Below are 17,249 nucleotides of genomic sequence, written 5' to 3' on the forward strand. Positions count from 1 at the left end.
TTTAGAACGAAACATTTGTTGTAATAAAAAAATTTTGATTTATAATCCAAAACGGTTTGTCTTTTCAATGTTAGAAATACTATAAACCTTGCAGACATTGATGTCATCAGAATATACTGCAAGCCTTAGTGACATAAAACATTTTAATACATGACAAGATATGACAATTTTATTGACCTATTACATGAAGCAAATGAAAGCTAAGGTTAGAATTCAAACTAAATCAAAAATAGTATTGTATAAGATTTATTGTATAAGATTTTAAGGCTCATAGTTACTTTATATTTCCTTATTTTTGTCTAGGTTTTGGGTACATTTTAGACAAGTTGACTGCCATAATTGAACATGATGCAGCTGTAGCCCACCCATTGGCCATAGGTAAATAGATGAGTAGCAATGTGAAATATCATTCACTTGTTTTGAGTTCTGTATCTTTCAGGAAAACTGCACAGGACTGTTCTGAATCGATGTCTGCCAGCACTGCTGAGGGATCTTGACTTTTGGGCCATCTCTCATTATTTGATCCAGAAAGACGTTATTAATCTTGTGACATTTCATGACTACTTGGTAAGAATTAGCATTGAATTGTGCAGTTGGTTAATTAACTGAGTATAACAAGAAGGGCACATAAAATTTAAGTAAAATGGCCATATTTGAATGTGTGTCCATGTATTTCTGTTGATGATCCTTGTACAGTCCACTAATGCACACATTTCATGTAATCACTTGAGCATAAGAAGAGGTCACTGTGACCTCTTTTTGCCTGTGACAAGTTGTACCACATAAGGTTTCAAGACTACACTATTAGAGTGTCCGAGAAACTGGAACTAAAATTATATTTATTATAAACTATGCAAAATATACAGTCAAGAAAAACTGAATCGTTTACAGGTTTATCCTTTCTTTTCCTGCCTGAAAAACAGCTGTATAATATAGTCTTTCAAGTTGCTGCATAAAGTAAATGCAGTGACATGATTCTTTGCATCAGCATTATTTCTTCTAGATGAATGAATGAATGATAAAAGATTAAAGTGCTACATGTGCTTTTGCGACTGGTTAAGTCTCAGATGTCGAGATTCTTAATTAGTCGGGGTTGTAGGTGTGAATTTCAATGCCCCAGTATCTAGACATCACTGTATAGTGCCACACTGCAGCTGTAAAAATTGTTAAAGCTATGTTAAAAATCCAAATCACGTTAAACTGCACTAATTACATGATACAAGATGCATAAGTCATAACAGATCATAACAAAATTAATTCCCCAAAGTTTCCAAGCATTCTTTCAAAAAAACACCTTACATTACTATTGTTAAGAGTTCTTACTCTGAATCGAATGTAAAGTGCAAGTAAATAAAATGTTTTCACCTACTCTCATGATTGCAGGAGTCATCTACTTTAATTTATGCACATTAACTCCCTTAATTATTGAAAGTTTTATATACAGCTTGATATTAATGAGGTCTCAGCAGAGTGTGATTGTTAGTGCATGGGGTTCTTCTTCAGCAGAATTAAACTCCCCAATTATTGGATCCATTTAGTTCCATGTCTTCAAAATAACACCATTGGTTCTGCTCCGATGTTTTGGGGCAATGCTGAAAGACAGGGAAGAAAAATTTACTCTCTACCAATCACATTGTGGAGAAAGTAAACAGACTCCTTCAGATGTCTTTCACCTACTTGGATTTGTGTTTATTGTTTGTCACCATTATGATACAAGCTGATGAAAAGGATGGTTCCTTTATGAAAAATATTACAGGCTTATATTTTCATAGCTTACCCAAAAAGTACAGGTAGAAAAATAGTCATACAGAGGTAGCTGAGTTGGATTGTCAGTATTGCTCATTGACTTTCTCATCATCATCACCTAGCCACTACTTCTATAAAACTACACTCACCTATATCCTGTGAAAAGTGGGATACATTAATTTCTTGAATTGGCATGCTTTTTAAATATATTTAGTAATACATTTTTAGTTTTAAAAAAGTCTGAAGATGTATGATGCTAGGATGTACTGAAAATGAGACTAATGATGTACCATTCTTGAAGGTACTGAAAATGAGACTAAAGATGTATGATGTTGTGTAATACTGAAAATCTAACTTAAGATGTTAAGCTACCCCTGTTAACAGTGTGATGCAGAGAGCACAGTGAAGCCTTAATATATTTGAGTACTTGTGTATTAAATTAAATGATCATCCTTTTGGTTCAATGTTTCAAGTCCCCCATCCAACCCTTTGTATGACAATTCATTGTATTGTTGAGGGTTTTTTATTTTTATTTTTCTGAGTGAGGTTATTTATGTTGATGATGCGCAGTTTGTATGTACCAGTATACTATATATTTTAATTCTTTATTAATACCTGATTAATTTGCATATGAATACTTTGTAAACTCTGTATTTCTGTGTTTTCAAGCAGCAATCCTTTTTCATTTCAAAGAATTTAATTGGTTATTCCATTTTGATAATATTTTGCTTTACTGCTAGTGAAACATCATGGGGTAATGCTTCAACAACAAATATGCAAATTGATTAATTATTGTTTTATTTCTTTTTATTCTTGTTTTGTTTATTTAAAAATTGGATCAGTCTAAACCTTGGTTTACCCTTATCACGTTTTAAATTTGATGGATCTGTCATGATCTTTCATTTGATTCCATTTTATCCTTTAGAATTCAATATAATTTAAATTCTGAAATTGAGTTGGGCCATATATCTATTAATAGACAAAGTGGCTGAGAGATATTGTCATCTAAATTCTTTTTCTGTCATTGTAATTTGAGAAGAATGTAACACAAATGTGGCTTTAAAAAGTAAAATTGATTTGATGTCAGTCTAATGATTTCAGTTTATGACACCATCTAATATGAAGTTAGCAGTAATAAGTGAAATATAATTTCATTATTGAAATCTTTCATTAAGTAGATAAGGGTGTCAAGGTAATCATTTGACTTCTGACATGATTCGTCTTTTTGTCAGTTGGAGACAATGGTCACTACTACCAAGTGGACTCTCAGTCAGAATCCTTGTCTGAATGTGTGTGATAAACACCAAGTGAATCTTGTTGTTCCAGTCAGAACCCATGTCAGAATGGTTCGAGTACATAAATTTGTGTGATTGAACATACTTCCTTAACTGAGTGTTAAGTCTGCCCTAGATTAGATTGTAGGATTGTAATTAGGAAAGTAACTACAGCAATTTTGTTTAAATTAAGCTGATAACTACTTGATGATAATGGTATTTTATTGGCATATAATCCTTGTAATAAGAGGTTATTTGATCCATTGGGACTTGGGAGTTGTTCTCAGTCTGGCCTGTAAACTTCAGCTATTGGGTTTTATATTTTAATGCTTTATACATTACAATGCAGTGATTGGACATGGATATCATTGGACTGTTTACAGCTACTCCAGAGTGTGCCTGAACTCAGAGCAGGGAGGTCATTGTGTAAATAACAGGTTTTTGAATCTGTGTGTTGGAAGTAGGAAGAATGCCCTTGTCAGAGTTATTAGTCACTTTGTTTTATCCATGAACAGTGGAGTTAAATGCAAGGTACTGTACTTATATTTGTTTTGTTGCATTGAAGTGTTTATAGTTATGAGTGCCTAATAATTATGATACTGAGCTTGCTTATGTAAGTAACCCTGTTGAATGTGGTACACCACTCCCTCGATAACTCGTGCCCTGATAACTCGCATACCTGCTTATAACATGGGGTCAGGCGTGGATCCCATTTTTTAAACCAGAAAATACCCCAAAAATTGATCCCTATCTGTTGAACTTGAAGAAAATCGCAATCAAAATTGGTAATGGAAACTTTGATGTATCACTCATTTTATCATTGAAAACAGTAGATAGGACCTGGAAATTTTAATCAACGCTATGAAACATCAGATTTAAAAATAGGTCATACAATTTTTTACTTTTTCTTTCCAAACGACATTCCTAATACACCACAATTAATGATATGTAAGAAAATTTTGATCAATGAAAATGTCACTTACACCGAGTGGAGGCAGTACTTTAATAAATAAATACAAATTAAATAATTTTTTTATTAATTGAAATTTATGTTCTAGTTCTATCTTTTAGTTCCTTTTAAGTGTAATCATCATATTCGCAATATATTCTCTCTCTCTTGTAATTAAACGTAAAATGTGTCAATCTACTGTAACAGCTATGTCTGCGAGCGTTTCTCTGAGAACCTAATTAAGTGCCAACTGTGTTTTGATAACTGACTTGCGGAAGTATTTGTTGTATTGTTGCACTGAATTAAATACTGGCCTAATTTATATTATCACGTTAATTATGTCTTTTGAATCAAATAAAGGAGGTGGAATAAAAGAAAAATTAAAAGGCACGAAAATGCTACAAGCTTAAAATCTAGCTGCTCCAGTTGTAAGTCGGGTGAACTCACTTCATTTGATCAGTCGAACACTTATAAATGTTATTGTGTATGTAACATAAACTACCTTAAATTAATCGACTCTTTCATAACTGTGATCAAAGATAACAAGGCATCCAAGCGAATCTAATACTTTGTAAAATAAAGAGCTTGATTTCACTGATATGGACCATTGTGGGCAAGCGAGATTCAGAGAATTCTTGAACTGGCACTTAGAGATATCCTCAAGGATGATAAGTTTCATTATTACTGCCAGTGAAATCATGACATCAATATTGTACTAATTGAACAATACAAAAATTGAGTTTCGACATAGACAGTTGTCTCACGAAATAAATATTGCATGTTTTTGTTAAAAAGGAATCTTGTTTGGTGGTGTATCAACTGTTAGTTTAGTTCCCTGCTCTGGGGACTTCCAATTTTGCAGGATACTATTAAACACCACTATGGAAACCAGACTCATTAAGAAAACAAAAAGCAGTGATGTAATACACATGATGGTTGTTGAAACTAGTTGGAACAATCTTTCATATGTCGGACGTTTTGAAAATAAATGTCATTTAAGCAGAATAACGAACAACTTCATTAGAAAAAGCGTGTTATTAAATTATATATTTTACAAAATCTGCATCCAGAGACCTGACTTCAGAAGGGATCTGTATGTTTGTAAAGGTATATTTAAATTATATTTTCATTGAAACTTATAAATTGAAATTTGACAAACTTTTTTTTATATAGTATATAACTGAAAATCTGGTAACAAGACATAGTCCATTTGCAAAAGACTGGAGAATATTTTATCTATTGTGTGCATATTGAATTTACTACTTCACTCATTGATAGCAATTCTTACTTGTGAACCATAAAGAAGACTTATATGTATAGCACAATGTAGTATACCATAACTGCTATACAGCGCTGTCAATTATGAAAGCATAACCAAATTTTGGCTTAGCAGATGGATTAGACATTCTGATTAAAGGGAATAACTCAAATGAAATCTTTAGCTGTTTGTGGTTACTGCATTTCATTAATACTTTCTTAGTTGTTAGTAGAATTGGATTTAATTGTGGCAAGAAAATAATTCCAATCCATATTGCTTTCCTAAATATTGCATTTGGTTATATTGTCAGTATAAGATGTTTCTGGCCCACCAGAGTTTTGGTCATGTAAAGGGTTGTTTTCTTTGCAATAAGAATGTTTGTAGCAAAGTTGAGGATTTCCAGGAACTTATCATGTATCGACCTAAAATGATTGTGCTTTGCCCCCACCCACCAAGTCACTTCAGATTTGCCTAATAATATTTGTGAAGAATGCAAAAAGCATTACAGTACAACCCTGTTATAATGCGCCCCACTATAACGTGATTTCAAATATAACGCGGTCGTGTTATGGCTCCCGAAATTTCGTATATTCATTTGCACATGAAAAAATATTTTTTGTTCAAAGTACATGAAATAGTTGTTGTTGTTGTTGTTGTTATAGGGTTTAATGCCATTTTTCAGCACGCGATAGGCTATACATGGCGGCCAGTATTAATGGTGGAGGAAGAACCCGGGAAAACCCCAGAAAGAACCACCGACCCATGAGAAGCTACTGGCAAGCTTTCTCACATACCCACATTAGCCGAATCCGAGACTCGAACCCATGCAGACAGGTGAGATAGCAGTGATCCGTAACGGAGAGCGCTTTAGACCACTCGGCCATTTGGGGCCCCTATGAAATAGTGTATACAAAATTTATTATCATTATGGGGAAGAGATCGCATATGAATTCGAATTTAACATGATTGTGGCATGGTTCCTGAAATGTTAAATACATGTATGTGTATTTTTCTCATACCGGGAAAAAATATTTTTTTAAGTATGAAAAATAGTGTGTAAAACGTTTATTATCATTTTGGGGAAGAGTTCATGCATGATATTTAATATAATATGATCATGGCATAGCTTCTGAAATTTAACAATATCACCAGGTTCTTGAAGTGTTATGCCAAAATAAACATTATTGGAAATGTTACTTATTACTGATCCATGAGTAAAGCCAGTAAGTCATCTTTGTGATTGTCTTCAATTAATTCTGTATACACAACCAAGCAGCAGACTATGCGGTGGCTGATAAAAGATTCTCACAGTTTAATAAACATCAAAAAACAAGCTGCGGACATGTTTGCTGGGCTTGGCGGTGTTATTAGATGCAATCAGTTGACCAGTAAATAATGTCCACTTTATTAACTGGAAAATTGAAAGGGTATGAAATTGTATATGCATTCAGCTTTAAATTTTTTATAAAAGTGACTCGTGACCATTGCAGGCCTACTGCCCTTAGATCTCTGGTTTTACATGGGTATGGTGTTTATTTATGAACTTGTTATTAATTTCCTAATTTTTTTCTAAAAATATTTTACCATAATGGAAAAGCAAATTCACAAATGCAAGTTGTTCTCTGCACTTTGCGCAATGATTAATATAGTAGTTTTCACATGTTTCTTTCGATATTCACAAAATCTGAAGTAAAAGTTATATGCACGCTGAAAGCATGTGTTGATTGTTAATTATTCTTGATGTGTTCGTTCAGATGAATAGGCATACAAGTGTTAAGTATTGGAAATCTGCAATGGCTAAATGTACACAGAAACACATGTGAGAAAATTTTAGCTGTATGAAATTTGCACAGACACCGTTCATGGACCCTGGAACGTAATGAACCGTACACTTGCTTGGTCTTTCTTAACCTAATTTTGCTGTTAATTTTTCCCATTGAATTCAGACACATAATGATGTGTGACAAAATTATTAAATAGTTTAAATATGTATGCAATTTTTGCAATGGAATTACAGATATTATGGATTAATTGCAAGCCCCAATGGCACAATATCAGACGGCAAGTAAACGGTGTTGATACTCTGTTTATGCTGTATATTAGACATTGAATTCAGACACAGTGATCTGGGAAAAAAATTATTGAATATTTTAAATCAGTGTGCATTTTTTCAATGGAATTACATGCATTATGATGAACTGCATGCCATGACGGCATGATAGTAAATGGTGTTGATACCCTATTCATCATGTACATTAGACGTGAATACACGGTATATGTGTCAATGAGTTGTTCTCTTAGAAAAGTAAAATACTGTAAAACCCTGCATTAACGCGACCCCAATATTATTGCAATCCAATTTTTTGGACCCCAATTATCGCATTATAGAGGGGTTCCACTGTATTTATTTGCGGACATCATCACTCAAGTGTATAGAAAGTTTTAACATGTTTAATCCAGCATCCTTGTACATTTTTGTGTTCATTGTCTGTCCATACAATAGCCACTGGAAAGTTTTCAGCTGCTCTTGTGTGAGGATAATAGGGTATTGTAGGCATTATCCACTTGTATATGTTAATAAATTTTCCAAGAAAATAAAAATGTTTCCATGATAAGTTTACATTTGTGTAGCAATCCTTGGTCCTGCAGTTTCACTCATCATGATTCAAATAAAGTCTAGACATAGGACCTTTTATTGGTGTATTTTAAGTGTGACATATTTCAACCATAGTTTTGGTGAAATCTGAACCAGTTTTGTTTATTTAAATATGAATTTTAAAGTATTCCTCTTTTTTGAACTTATTGAAGAAATGATTTATAATAATTCTGTAGGAGCAAGGAAAAGAATCTGCCATGACTATAAAGCTCATAAAATGGGTTCAGGAAAGCGATCAGGATACCTATGAAACATTTAAAGAATGTCTTGTCGAGTCTCAACAAACACCTTTAAAAGACATGCTGGAAGAAGAGGAGGCAGTAGTTGCTATAGAAATGAAAGAAAAACATGAAGGTCAGTTCACAGGTTGGTGATTAACTCAGCTAAGCTTATGGGCATGGTTCTGCATTAGTTATCCTTTATCCATTATGCACATGGTCCATCATGTGACTGTTAGCATTTGCTATTTTAAATGTTTCCAAACAAAATAGTAAACCAGTTTCTACCAAACCTGACAGACAAAATTCAGGATTATATGACTTTCAGGTCTGTACAGAGATTATGTCAATTTGCCATCAAATTTGGCAATCGTTCCTAAAATTTACAAACATTTGAATGACTTGTTTTCAACAGTGTCTCAAGAAAATTTGAGTAGAAAGAAGGATTATGGTTTTGTACAAATGATGCTGATTTATGATAAAATATTCCTGCCATTGCCAAAAATTAAAAACCTTTAATTTACTTTTTCTGTTGGATCCCCACCCCCCCCATAAACAGTGCTACAGAATTTTGCCAAACTTGACAGAAAGCATCATGGCATGACATTTTTATGAAACACTTTACTGAAAATTTAAATACCTAAATAAACACCCAACTTCTCAGAAACTATCTTGTGGTAATTGATATAAGTTCTCAAAAGTATTCTGGCATGAAGGTTTTACATGTTTGTGCAATGTTTTCTGATTCACCCTGAAACGGAGCTGTAAATAGAATTTCTGGAAGGAGTCCAGGATTTTCAACTCAAAGAAATTTAGAATTCCTGCCATTTTCTAAAAATAACAACCTCCAGAGAGTCCTGGGATATGATAATGCCTAGTAAAATTTTTTTAAAGTTTATTATTAATTTCATGTTAGATAGTTAGACAAATGGATAGTGATTGTAATAGTTACCATATGTGGGTGAATCACACATACAATACAATTAGTTTTGTTAAGCCCACATTAGTTAGAGCAAGACACATCATCAGTTTTCTGACAAAAGCAAAAATAGTCTTATGGTTCTGTGTAATGTTTTTCATGTGCATATATTTCCCAAATCCCGTAAAAATTTCTCATTATACTTAATAATAAAAAAGCTATGACAGTTTATTCTGTGATATGCTTGATCACCCATTTTATCCTAGGGTTATATTCACAGTTTAAAAAATGTCTTATGGTTTTGGTTAAATTTTTTATCTACCTACCATAAAGCAGAGCATTGTATATTATGATGATTCTGTTCATCATCATGTTTCATTTGAGATCAATAACTCTAGTGGTCCACCATCAACACTTTCCAACTTTGTGGATGGTTCACACTTGGAATAAGGAGGAACTCTATATATTTCAAGGTAAAAAGGTTTAAAATAAGGTCACCATGACTGAAAGAAGAAAAATGGTTTCTGCACAATAACAAAAGTTCTAAATCAGCTGCAGTTAACAAATATATTTGATAGATTGCAGTTGAGGCAAGGAAGAATCCCATTACTTTGAGGGTCAGAATGTGAAAAGTTCAGATCACTGACTGAGAAAAAGAAAAATTTTCTTCCACACAATAACATTAATTTTATATCACCTACCTGGACCAAACATTCTGGATAGCTTGCACTTTGGGTGTGTAAAACCCAACTGATGTCCAGTTTAGAAGGTCAGGGGTTAAGATCATTGACCAGTAAAATAAAAATTTGGTTCAGGACTAACATTTTTTATGGACTTGTTCCAGTGACAATTTAGTTGCAACAGATACTTGTTCCTGTCATCACTTAATACACTTACTCAATACACTCCTTGTACTTTTACCTAAGAATCACAATCACTTGATGCAAACTTGGCACAAAAATGGGCCCAAACCATTTATATATTTTTGTTTGAAGTGAAGATAACAAGTTTAAACCTTTCTAGTACATGACCTTTAGATAAATATATAATTTGAGACAAGATCTTTTGTTGTTGTTTGGGTCTAATGCCATTTTTCAGCACATGATAGGTTATACATGGCAGCCAGTATATCTGGTAGAGGAAGAACCAGTGACCCACACGAGGCTACTGGCAAGCTTTCTCACATACCCACATTGGCTGAGTTGGAGACTTGAACCCACATAGGCCGAGGTGGGATGTCATTGATCTGTAAAAGTGAGTGCATTAGATCACTCAGCCACCTTGGGCCCTAACAAGGTTTTTAAGTTGAGATGTTACACCTGACCCTCTGAGGTTTACTTGTGTACATGTGCAATAAAACCCCATGGAGTCAGAATCATATGCAACATGGTCTGGACTGACAACAAGTAGGTAGAATAGGAAATAGTAATTAGTAATTAATGCATCCTAGATGTTAAGCAATGCTGAACTTGTGCCCATGTTAAGGGTAGAAAATGCACACAGATTTATTCATAGGTTAAAAATATGCATATCTTTAGCCCTGGGCTAAATAAGTAGTGAAGTTTTCCCAGCACAACCAACTTTTATTTGGTCAGAACAGGAAGAAGAATGGTTTTCTGAGCCCAGATGGCTTCAGCACAGTAATATTAGTACTACATCAAACACTTGAGCCAACCGTTGTATATGGCTTGGATACAAAGGAACCATATTATTTTGGAGTTAAAAAGTCAATAAGAAAAATGGTTCTGCACAAAATTTGATGTCAATGTATTTTCAGCATAGTTTGTTTGACTTGCACAGTGTTTTAGAAAGAAGCCTGTTGATTTTGGGATCAAAGGTGAAATCAGTAGGCAGGATTACTATGCCTGAAAGAAGAAAACTGCAATTTACATAACTACTTTATTCATGAATACTATTATATGTCTCACACTACTTCAGAAAAGTAACCCAGAATGATCAGACTTATGATATTCCATGATGTATATTCCACACCTCTAAACAATGAGAGTAAAGTCCACACTTATGTGATTCTTAAAATGACACTGTTTAATATCATTTGGTACAAGACCACAGAATCCATTGTTATCCTTATCATATGATTCACCAAATTAAGTTTTGAAATTCTCCATCTTGTCCGGTCATCGTAAACATTTTTGGACTCCAGTCTTGTCATCGGCGGGTGCTTATTTAGAGAATGAGTTTGGGCACTTTGATCATAGTCAGTAAAATTTAAAAGCATTTGCCAAAACTGAAGAATCATAGCATAATTTTTCACTAAATCTTTCTAAAATGATTACGAAAATAGGCAGTCAAGATGTACCTATGTAGGTGAAAAAAGGAAAATACAGAAATGTTTATATCCTCTCATTCTTATTAAATGAAGGAACAAAACAAAATAATAAATTCACTTAAATATGATAATCATCTACAACTACACTTCCTTGCACCCAAACCCATTCATGGAAAGAAAGAAGGAAGAATTCAGAAATGCTTATATATAAAAGTTCAGGGAATCCCATGTAAACTGAAATGCATGTCATTTTATGTCACAAAAAGTGCTATATATTGGAAGAATGTAATCCCCTACTTGTGTCTTTTATAGCATATCACAGTATGTATTTGGTATGATGTCATTTTGTTACAGTGCTGATTATATAGTGGCAAATGAAAAAAGGTTCAAAAAGTGTAAAGATATATACTTTACAAAAAGAAACATTGGTCAGAAATGGTCCTAACTTTTCGTTATCAAGATCATTATATACTAAATGTACTGTTTGCATGATATTTATTGTTTACAATGGTTGCTGGAGATTACTAAAAGCTTTTTAGAGGTGAAGTATGTCATCATTGATTACAGTGGGTTTAAAAATAAAGTATTTAGGAGGAGAAAATGTGTTTTGGGATTGTGTTCATTATATGATTTTTCCATTGAAAAATGCCTCAAAATGAGTAAGGAGACTCAAGAAAAATTTAGCTGTTTGCAGAAGATTCATTAAGCTCTTAAAGTCGCATTTATCATAAATTTTACCATTCTGCCAATTTAATTGAAGTATTTAAGGAAGGAAATAATTTGTTTAAAAAAATATCTGACATAAACCTTTCATTGAAATAATCATGATGTTAGGCTTAAACCATGTTCAGATATTCAGTTTAGAATAAGAGGTACCACCCCTTAATTCAGTCACTGAAGTCGCTCATAAGTACAACTTTGGAGAGCTCCAAAAGTAGTGATGTGATACATTTGACAAATTCCATTAGTGAGTAACTGAATAACAATAGTCACACATGGTGCACACATTGATTTGAGAGGGAATGAAGATAGACAGGCCCACTTTTTTAAAGTGGATTGGAGAAATATGGAAATGAGGCTACCCATGGGTACTATGAATACCATACCATATAATGAAAGGAAATGCCAGGTGGTTACTTGTGCAAATGTCAACAGTCACACATGGTGCACACATTGATTTGAGAGGGAATGAAGATAGACAGGCCCACTTTTTTAAAGTGGATTGGAGAAGTATGGAAATGAGGCTACCCATGGGTATTATGAATACCATACCATATAATGAAAGGAAATGCCAGGTGGTTACTTGTGCAAATGTTTTAGCCAGTGACATCTTTTGAGCTTGCTGATGGAACTGACAGCAATTTAAAGTAACATCCAGCATAAGCAGAGATAAAAAACAACATTTGCCATCTAAGTACAGGAAGAGTACTTCCTTTTTTAAAAGAAAATCCTATTTGATGGGAATGGAGAGGTCGTTATACTTGCAAAGAAAATTAGACAGAATGCAAAATGGTCATTCTTGGGATTTAACCTAAATGGAGTCTATATGGATAAAACTATTGTGAATATTTAAATCCTATAGGAGTATGGTATGTATTTTCATAGTTTACATTTACTGTTTCATTTATTAATGTTTTGTATCTTTGACAAAAGCTTCAGCTAAATGGGGGCAATAAGGTATATAAAAAAAGACCACCACCCCAAACAGAGAGCTGAAATCTCTCTATCTCTTTCTCTCATATATTGAACCATACTTTATTTTGATCGCAAGATACAAGAAGAACAATGTGATAGACTATATATGCATCCCTCTCGTTGTATCTCTCTTCCCCAAAAAACTGTGGAAAAAAACCATTTTAGCATTAATGATGCAATTTCCCTATTGCTGGTAATCTGAAATAGCATACAGTGATACTTATAATATTTATGAAACTGGAAGTTATTATAATTTAATTCCACACAGAATCATAAGTTTTATCCTATCAGTAACTCAGTAATTTTTTTTAGGTCAGTGTCATTATATGTAGCTAAAAGTATATAACACATTTATAATACTTCATGTGAAGTAAATTGGGTTCTTTTAGTTACATTTAATAATCCTGACTAGAAAGGTTACCAAGTTACAGATAGGAAAAAATTCACGATGCTACTTGGAACAAAGTGAAAAAGACAATCCAAGGTGTTGATCTGGCTTTGTCTTATACTCTGCATTGACTTATATATGGATGTAGGATGGAAAATTTGCTGATTTGACTTATACTCCACATTGATTTATAGGCCTGTAAATATGGTAATATCCATGAAATTATATTTTTACAGTATAATTATGCTGATGTCCATGCATATTGATTAACCTTTACATGTCTAAAAACTATTTGAAATTAATGAACAGGAATAGATACCTTTCTGTTGCAAACTAAATGACGACTCCTTAGTCTTCTGCCTTATCACCAAGCCTTCATCAGAGGAATGACATCTGGAGTGGAGTCACATGATCAACTAAAAGTTGATGATGTGACAAAATCATTCTATACAAAGTCAGAATTTCTAATCTGGTATCATGGTTCAACACTGGCTCCCCACCATGGTTTCAATAGCTTCCCTATTCTCTTACCAAGTACTCTGATGTTATCCCAAGAAACAGGATGTCCTGATTCTTTGCAGTGTTCACCAAATGTCAGGGTTTTACTGTTAGGGTATGAGTGTTCTTTAACTCTTGTTTCAAGGCTCCTAGCAGTCTCCCCAATGTAGACTTTTTCACAATTATCACAATGGAGTTTATAGATGACCAAGCGCTTCTTATTCAAGACAGTGTTGTCTTTGGGATGTACCGAGATTGAACAGATGGTGTTCTAGCATTTGTGGATCACATTAACTCCATGCTGTCAGAAGATTATTTTTGTAATCTCTTAGAGTGTCCAGTAATATATGGTGAAAGGACACTTACACATTTTTTCCTTTCTCCTACAGATGCTCATCCCTTCTCTATTCCTTTGTGATAAGGTTGCAAGGTAAGGAGTCATGATTTAGTTTGCTTCAGATATGTATCTGTTCCTGTCTGTTAACTATAAATGGCAGTAGTGGGTAACAAAATTCATTCTATAGTGTTTGGAAACTATTACAAAAAATTCTCAGACATTTTTTGTTCAGTCCGAATGCTGTTTATCTGACATTTATTTTTGCCATCATGGAGACAGCTGTCAATTGTTTTAGTTGCCATTTCATTTAAGTGGCAGCTTGTTTGCATCATGACATATAATCCGATGAATTTGTCCTTATGCAAGTTGGATAGAAATTTGTATGCATGATACATGCAATTTTCTCCCCAGAAATAGGTTGTAAAAGTTTGCTCCAGTTTCTGTCCTACTTTTTATATTCTCAGTCAAATTGTAACTTATAGATACTTTGCAAGGTTCAGAAAAAGGCCCCACACAAGTAATGCATCATTTCCATCATGGTATACTTTTTCTTCTTTATTGAAGTTGTAGTTGACTGACTGTAAGCTTGAAGTCCATTTCATTTATTTCCCTTTATTTTTTATGCTGCACCACAAACGTGTTACTCTTTCATGCCTATCCATCTGTTGAGAAATCATAGAGATGTGGAACTTTGTATGTTGATTTACTTTGACCATTACTACAGATTTCAACTAAAAGTAGTTCACTTTGACCAAAATTTCATTCTTCAATAACTTAAATTATATTGCACATTGAGGTCATTTTTATTGGGTATTGTTGGTCCCATTGTCATACTACTTGGTAGGTAGATGCATTTTGGTAGCACAAGTCCATCTTAACAAAGTCTGTCGGTGTAACAAAAAATATCATGCTTTGGTGACTTCGTTTTTTTTATTGATATCTGTTTTTTTTAGCAATTTGTCAGTCTCTGAGTCATGTAAATTGGAGGTTGTTGTGTTATGGTGAGTGCATATCAGTGTACTAAAACTAGGTCATTGTGGCCCACATTTCATGCTTGAGTGACTTTAATTAAGTTTTGTATATTTAGATTAGTTTGGACAACTAACTGCATTTTGGTATGTAGTGAGTACAACACCATCTGACCAAACATTGGTCACTGTCACATAAATTGTATATTTCAGTGACCTGGTTTAAGCTCTATATGAAGGGTCAGGCTGCCATGATGTGTCCATAGGCAAGGCAGTTAACTGCAATTGCCTTGGCATTATATGACCTTCACCTTCATGTGTTGGTGTACCGGAAAAAACACCAAACCATCCATTCATGGCATAGTCTCACACAAAACAGTGTTGGTGGTGCATTCATATTCTGTGGACACATTTTGTAGTGCTATTTATCGGTCATCAGAAATGTAGCTGTTAACCATTATACAACTGACTTGTATCTTATTAAAGTATAAAAATAAAATAAATATAAAAAACTGCATATCTGTATCATACTGTTTGTTCGTCCTAAATGCATCATGGTTGTTTTTCAGGAACAGCAACTGGGTATAGTTTTGCACATGAAGACATCAGGAAAGCTTGGAAATCTGTAAAGACAGAACTACTACAGGAGGTTTATCCAAAAAGTATTTTCTCTTTCTTCATTAAAGAGGGCATTTTATCTGATGATGAATGCCAAGCCATGTATGAAAAGACAAGGAGAGAAATGACAGAGGAGATCCTGCAGCGAGTAGAGGAAAAACTCCCTGATGCATTTTTTGTTCTCCTTAAAGCACTGAGAGAGACTGACCAAGAAAAAGCAGTTGACATGATGATTAAGATCATCAAAGGGACAGATGTTTCAAAAACCACAGGTATGTTAATATCTAGACTTAGTAATAGTTTTAAATCTGAACTTTGTAGTCTGTTATGCACCTATACCCAATTACAAGGGAATCAATTTTTCTGCAGTACGAATGCAAGTGTTAAGGCAGGTTTTAGGATGCTTTGTGGATCCTCATTCCTTCAGAATGTTCATTTGCTTCCCATTGCAAGTGACTGCTTCATTAAATAATGCAGATTAAAGCATATATATATATATATATATATATATATATATATATATATATATATATATATATGATGTATAATAGCCATTGATGTTTCATTGGCAGCCACATATGAAGATGCTTCATTGGCATCCACATGGCTGTTCAGGATCATGTCCACACTTGAACCCACACCCTGTCATGGTCCATCTTCTGTCTTTTCCAAAATGTTCAGTGATAGAGAAATACAGAACATGAACAAACAGTTATGATGCACACATAGTGCATTGTACAGAAATTTAATATCAATATGCACCTAGTAACATATTTGAACATTGAATTTGTAAAAGTTTTCACATTCATTAATAAAAGCCATGAAACTTTAATTTTAGGATCATAAGTAATAATGTATTGCCATAGTTCAGAACAACTAAATTGTGGTTGTATGGCAGTAACTTTTATATTTAATGCTGATAAAGCTTGCATGTTGCATACAAATTCTTCAGTGGATTTTTTAATGTCAGTGAAATAAAGTACGTGTACACATAGTGATAGTAAAATAGCATGAAAATTAATAGAATGCTTTTTTAAAGGTGATTTTTGCAGGAAATTGAAAATAAACTTTGCTATAGAGTGCAGTTTATCTTACCAAATGTGACTAATAGCATGCAGACACAGATAATAAGGATGTATGTAGGGGTGCACCTGCTGTTTTGACATTAATGGCAAATACATGCTGTAATATGGTTTACGAAGTGTATTCAGGGTACATGAAAGTTATGACAGTACATTAGTGTGCAGAAGAAAACTGAATAGCATGCAGTATGCCTTGGTAATCTATATTGTTCATACACTTTTAGCTCACCAGACTATTGGTTTGGTGCATCACTCATTTTGTATATTATTATGTGTAGTCCTTTCACACTTGTTCTTCTCTAAAGACCGCTCCGGTGACCTAGTCGTTAGAGCGTCTGCCTCGGATGCGGGAG

General features: G+C 33.8%; 1 protein-coding gene across 1 annotated transcript in view; it reads left to right on the plus strand.

Annotated features, from left to right (window-relative positions):
* The window catches only part of LOC149779902 (uncharacterized), a 156,650-nt gene that overhangs the window by 65,139 nt on the left and 74,262 nt on the right, over window positions 1-17,249 (plus strand). Inside the window, exons 10-12 of the mRNA XM_089936592.1 lie at window positions 440-567; window positions 8,060-8,237; window positions 15,766-16,086. Of these exons, the coding sequence (XP_089792718.1) occupies window positions 440-567; window positions 8,060-8,237; window positions 15,766-16,086 (627 nt within the window). The remainder of the gene's footprint in view (window positions 1-439; window positions 568-8,059; window positions 8,238-15,765; window positions 16,087-17,249) is intronic.

The sequence above is a fragment of the Sinohyriopsis cumingii genome, chromosome 16 (assembly GCF_028554795.1).
Source record: "Sinohyriopsis cumingii isolate HCF-2022 chromosome 16, ASM2855479v2, whole genome shotgun sequence".
In the NCBI taxonomy this organism is placed as follows: domain Eukaryota; kingdom Metazoa; phylum Mollusca; class Bivalvia; order Unionida; family Unionidae; genus Sinohyriopsis; species Sinohyriopsis cumingii.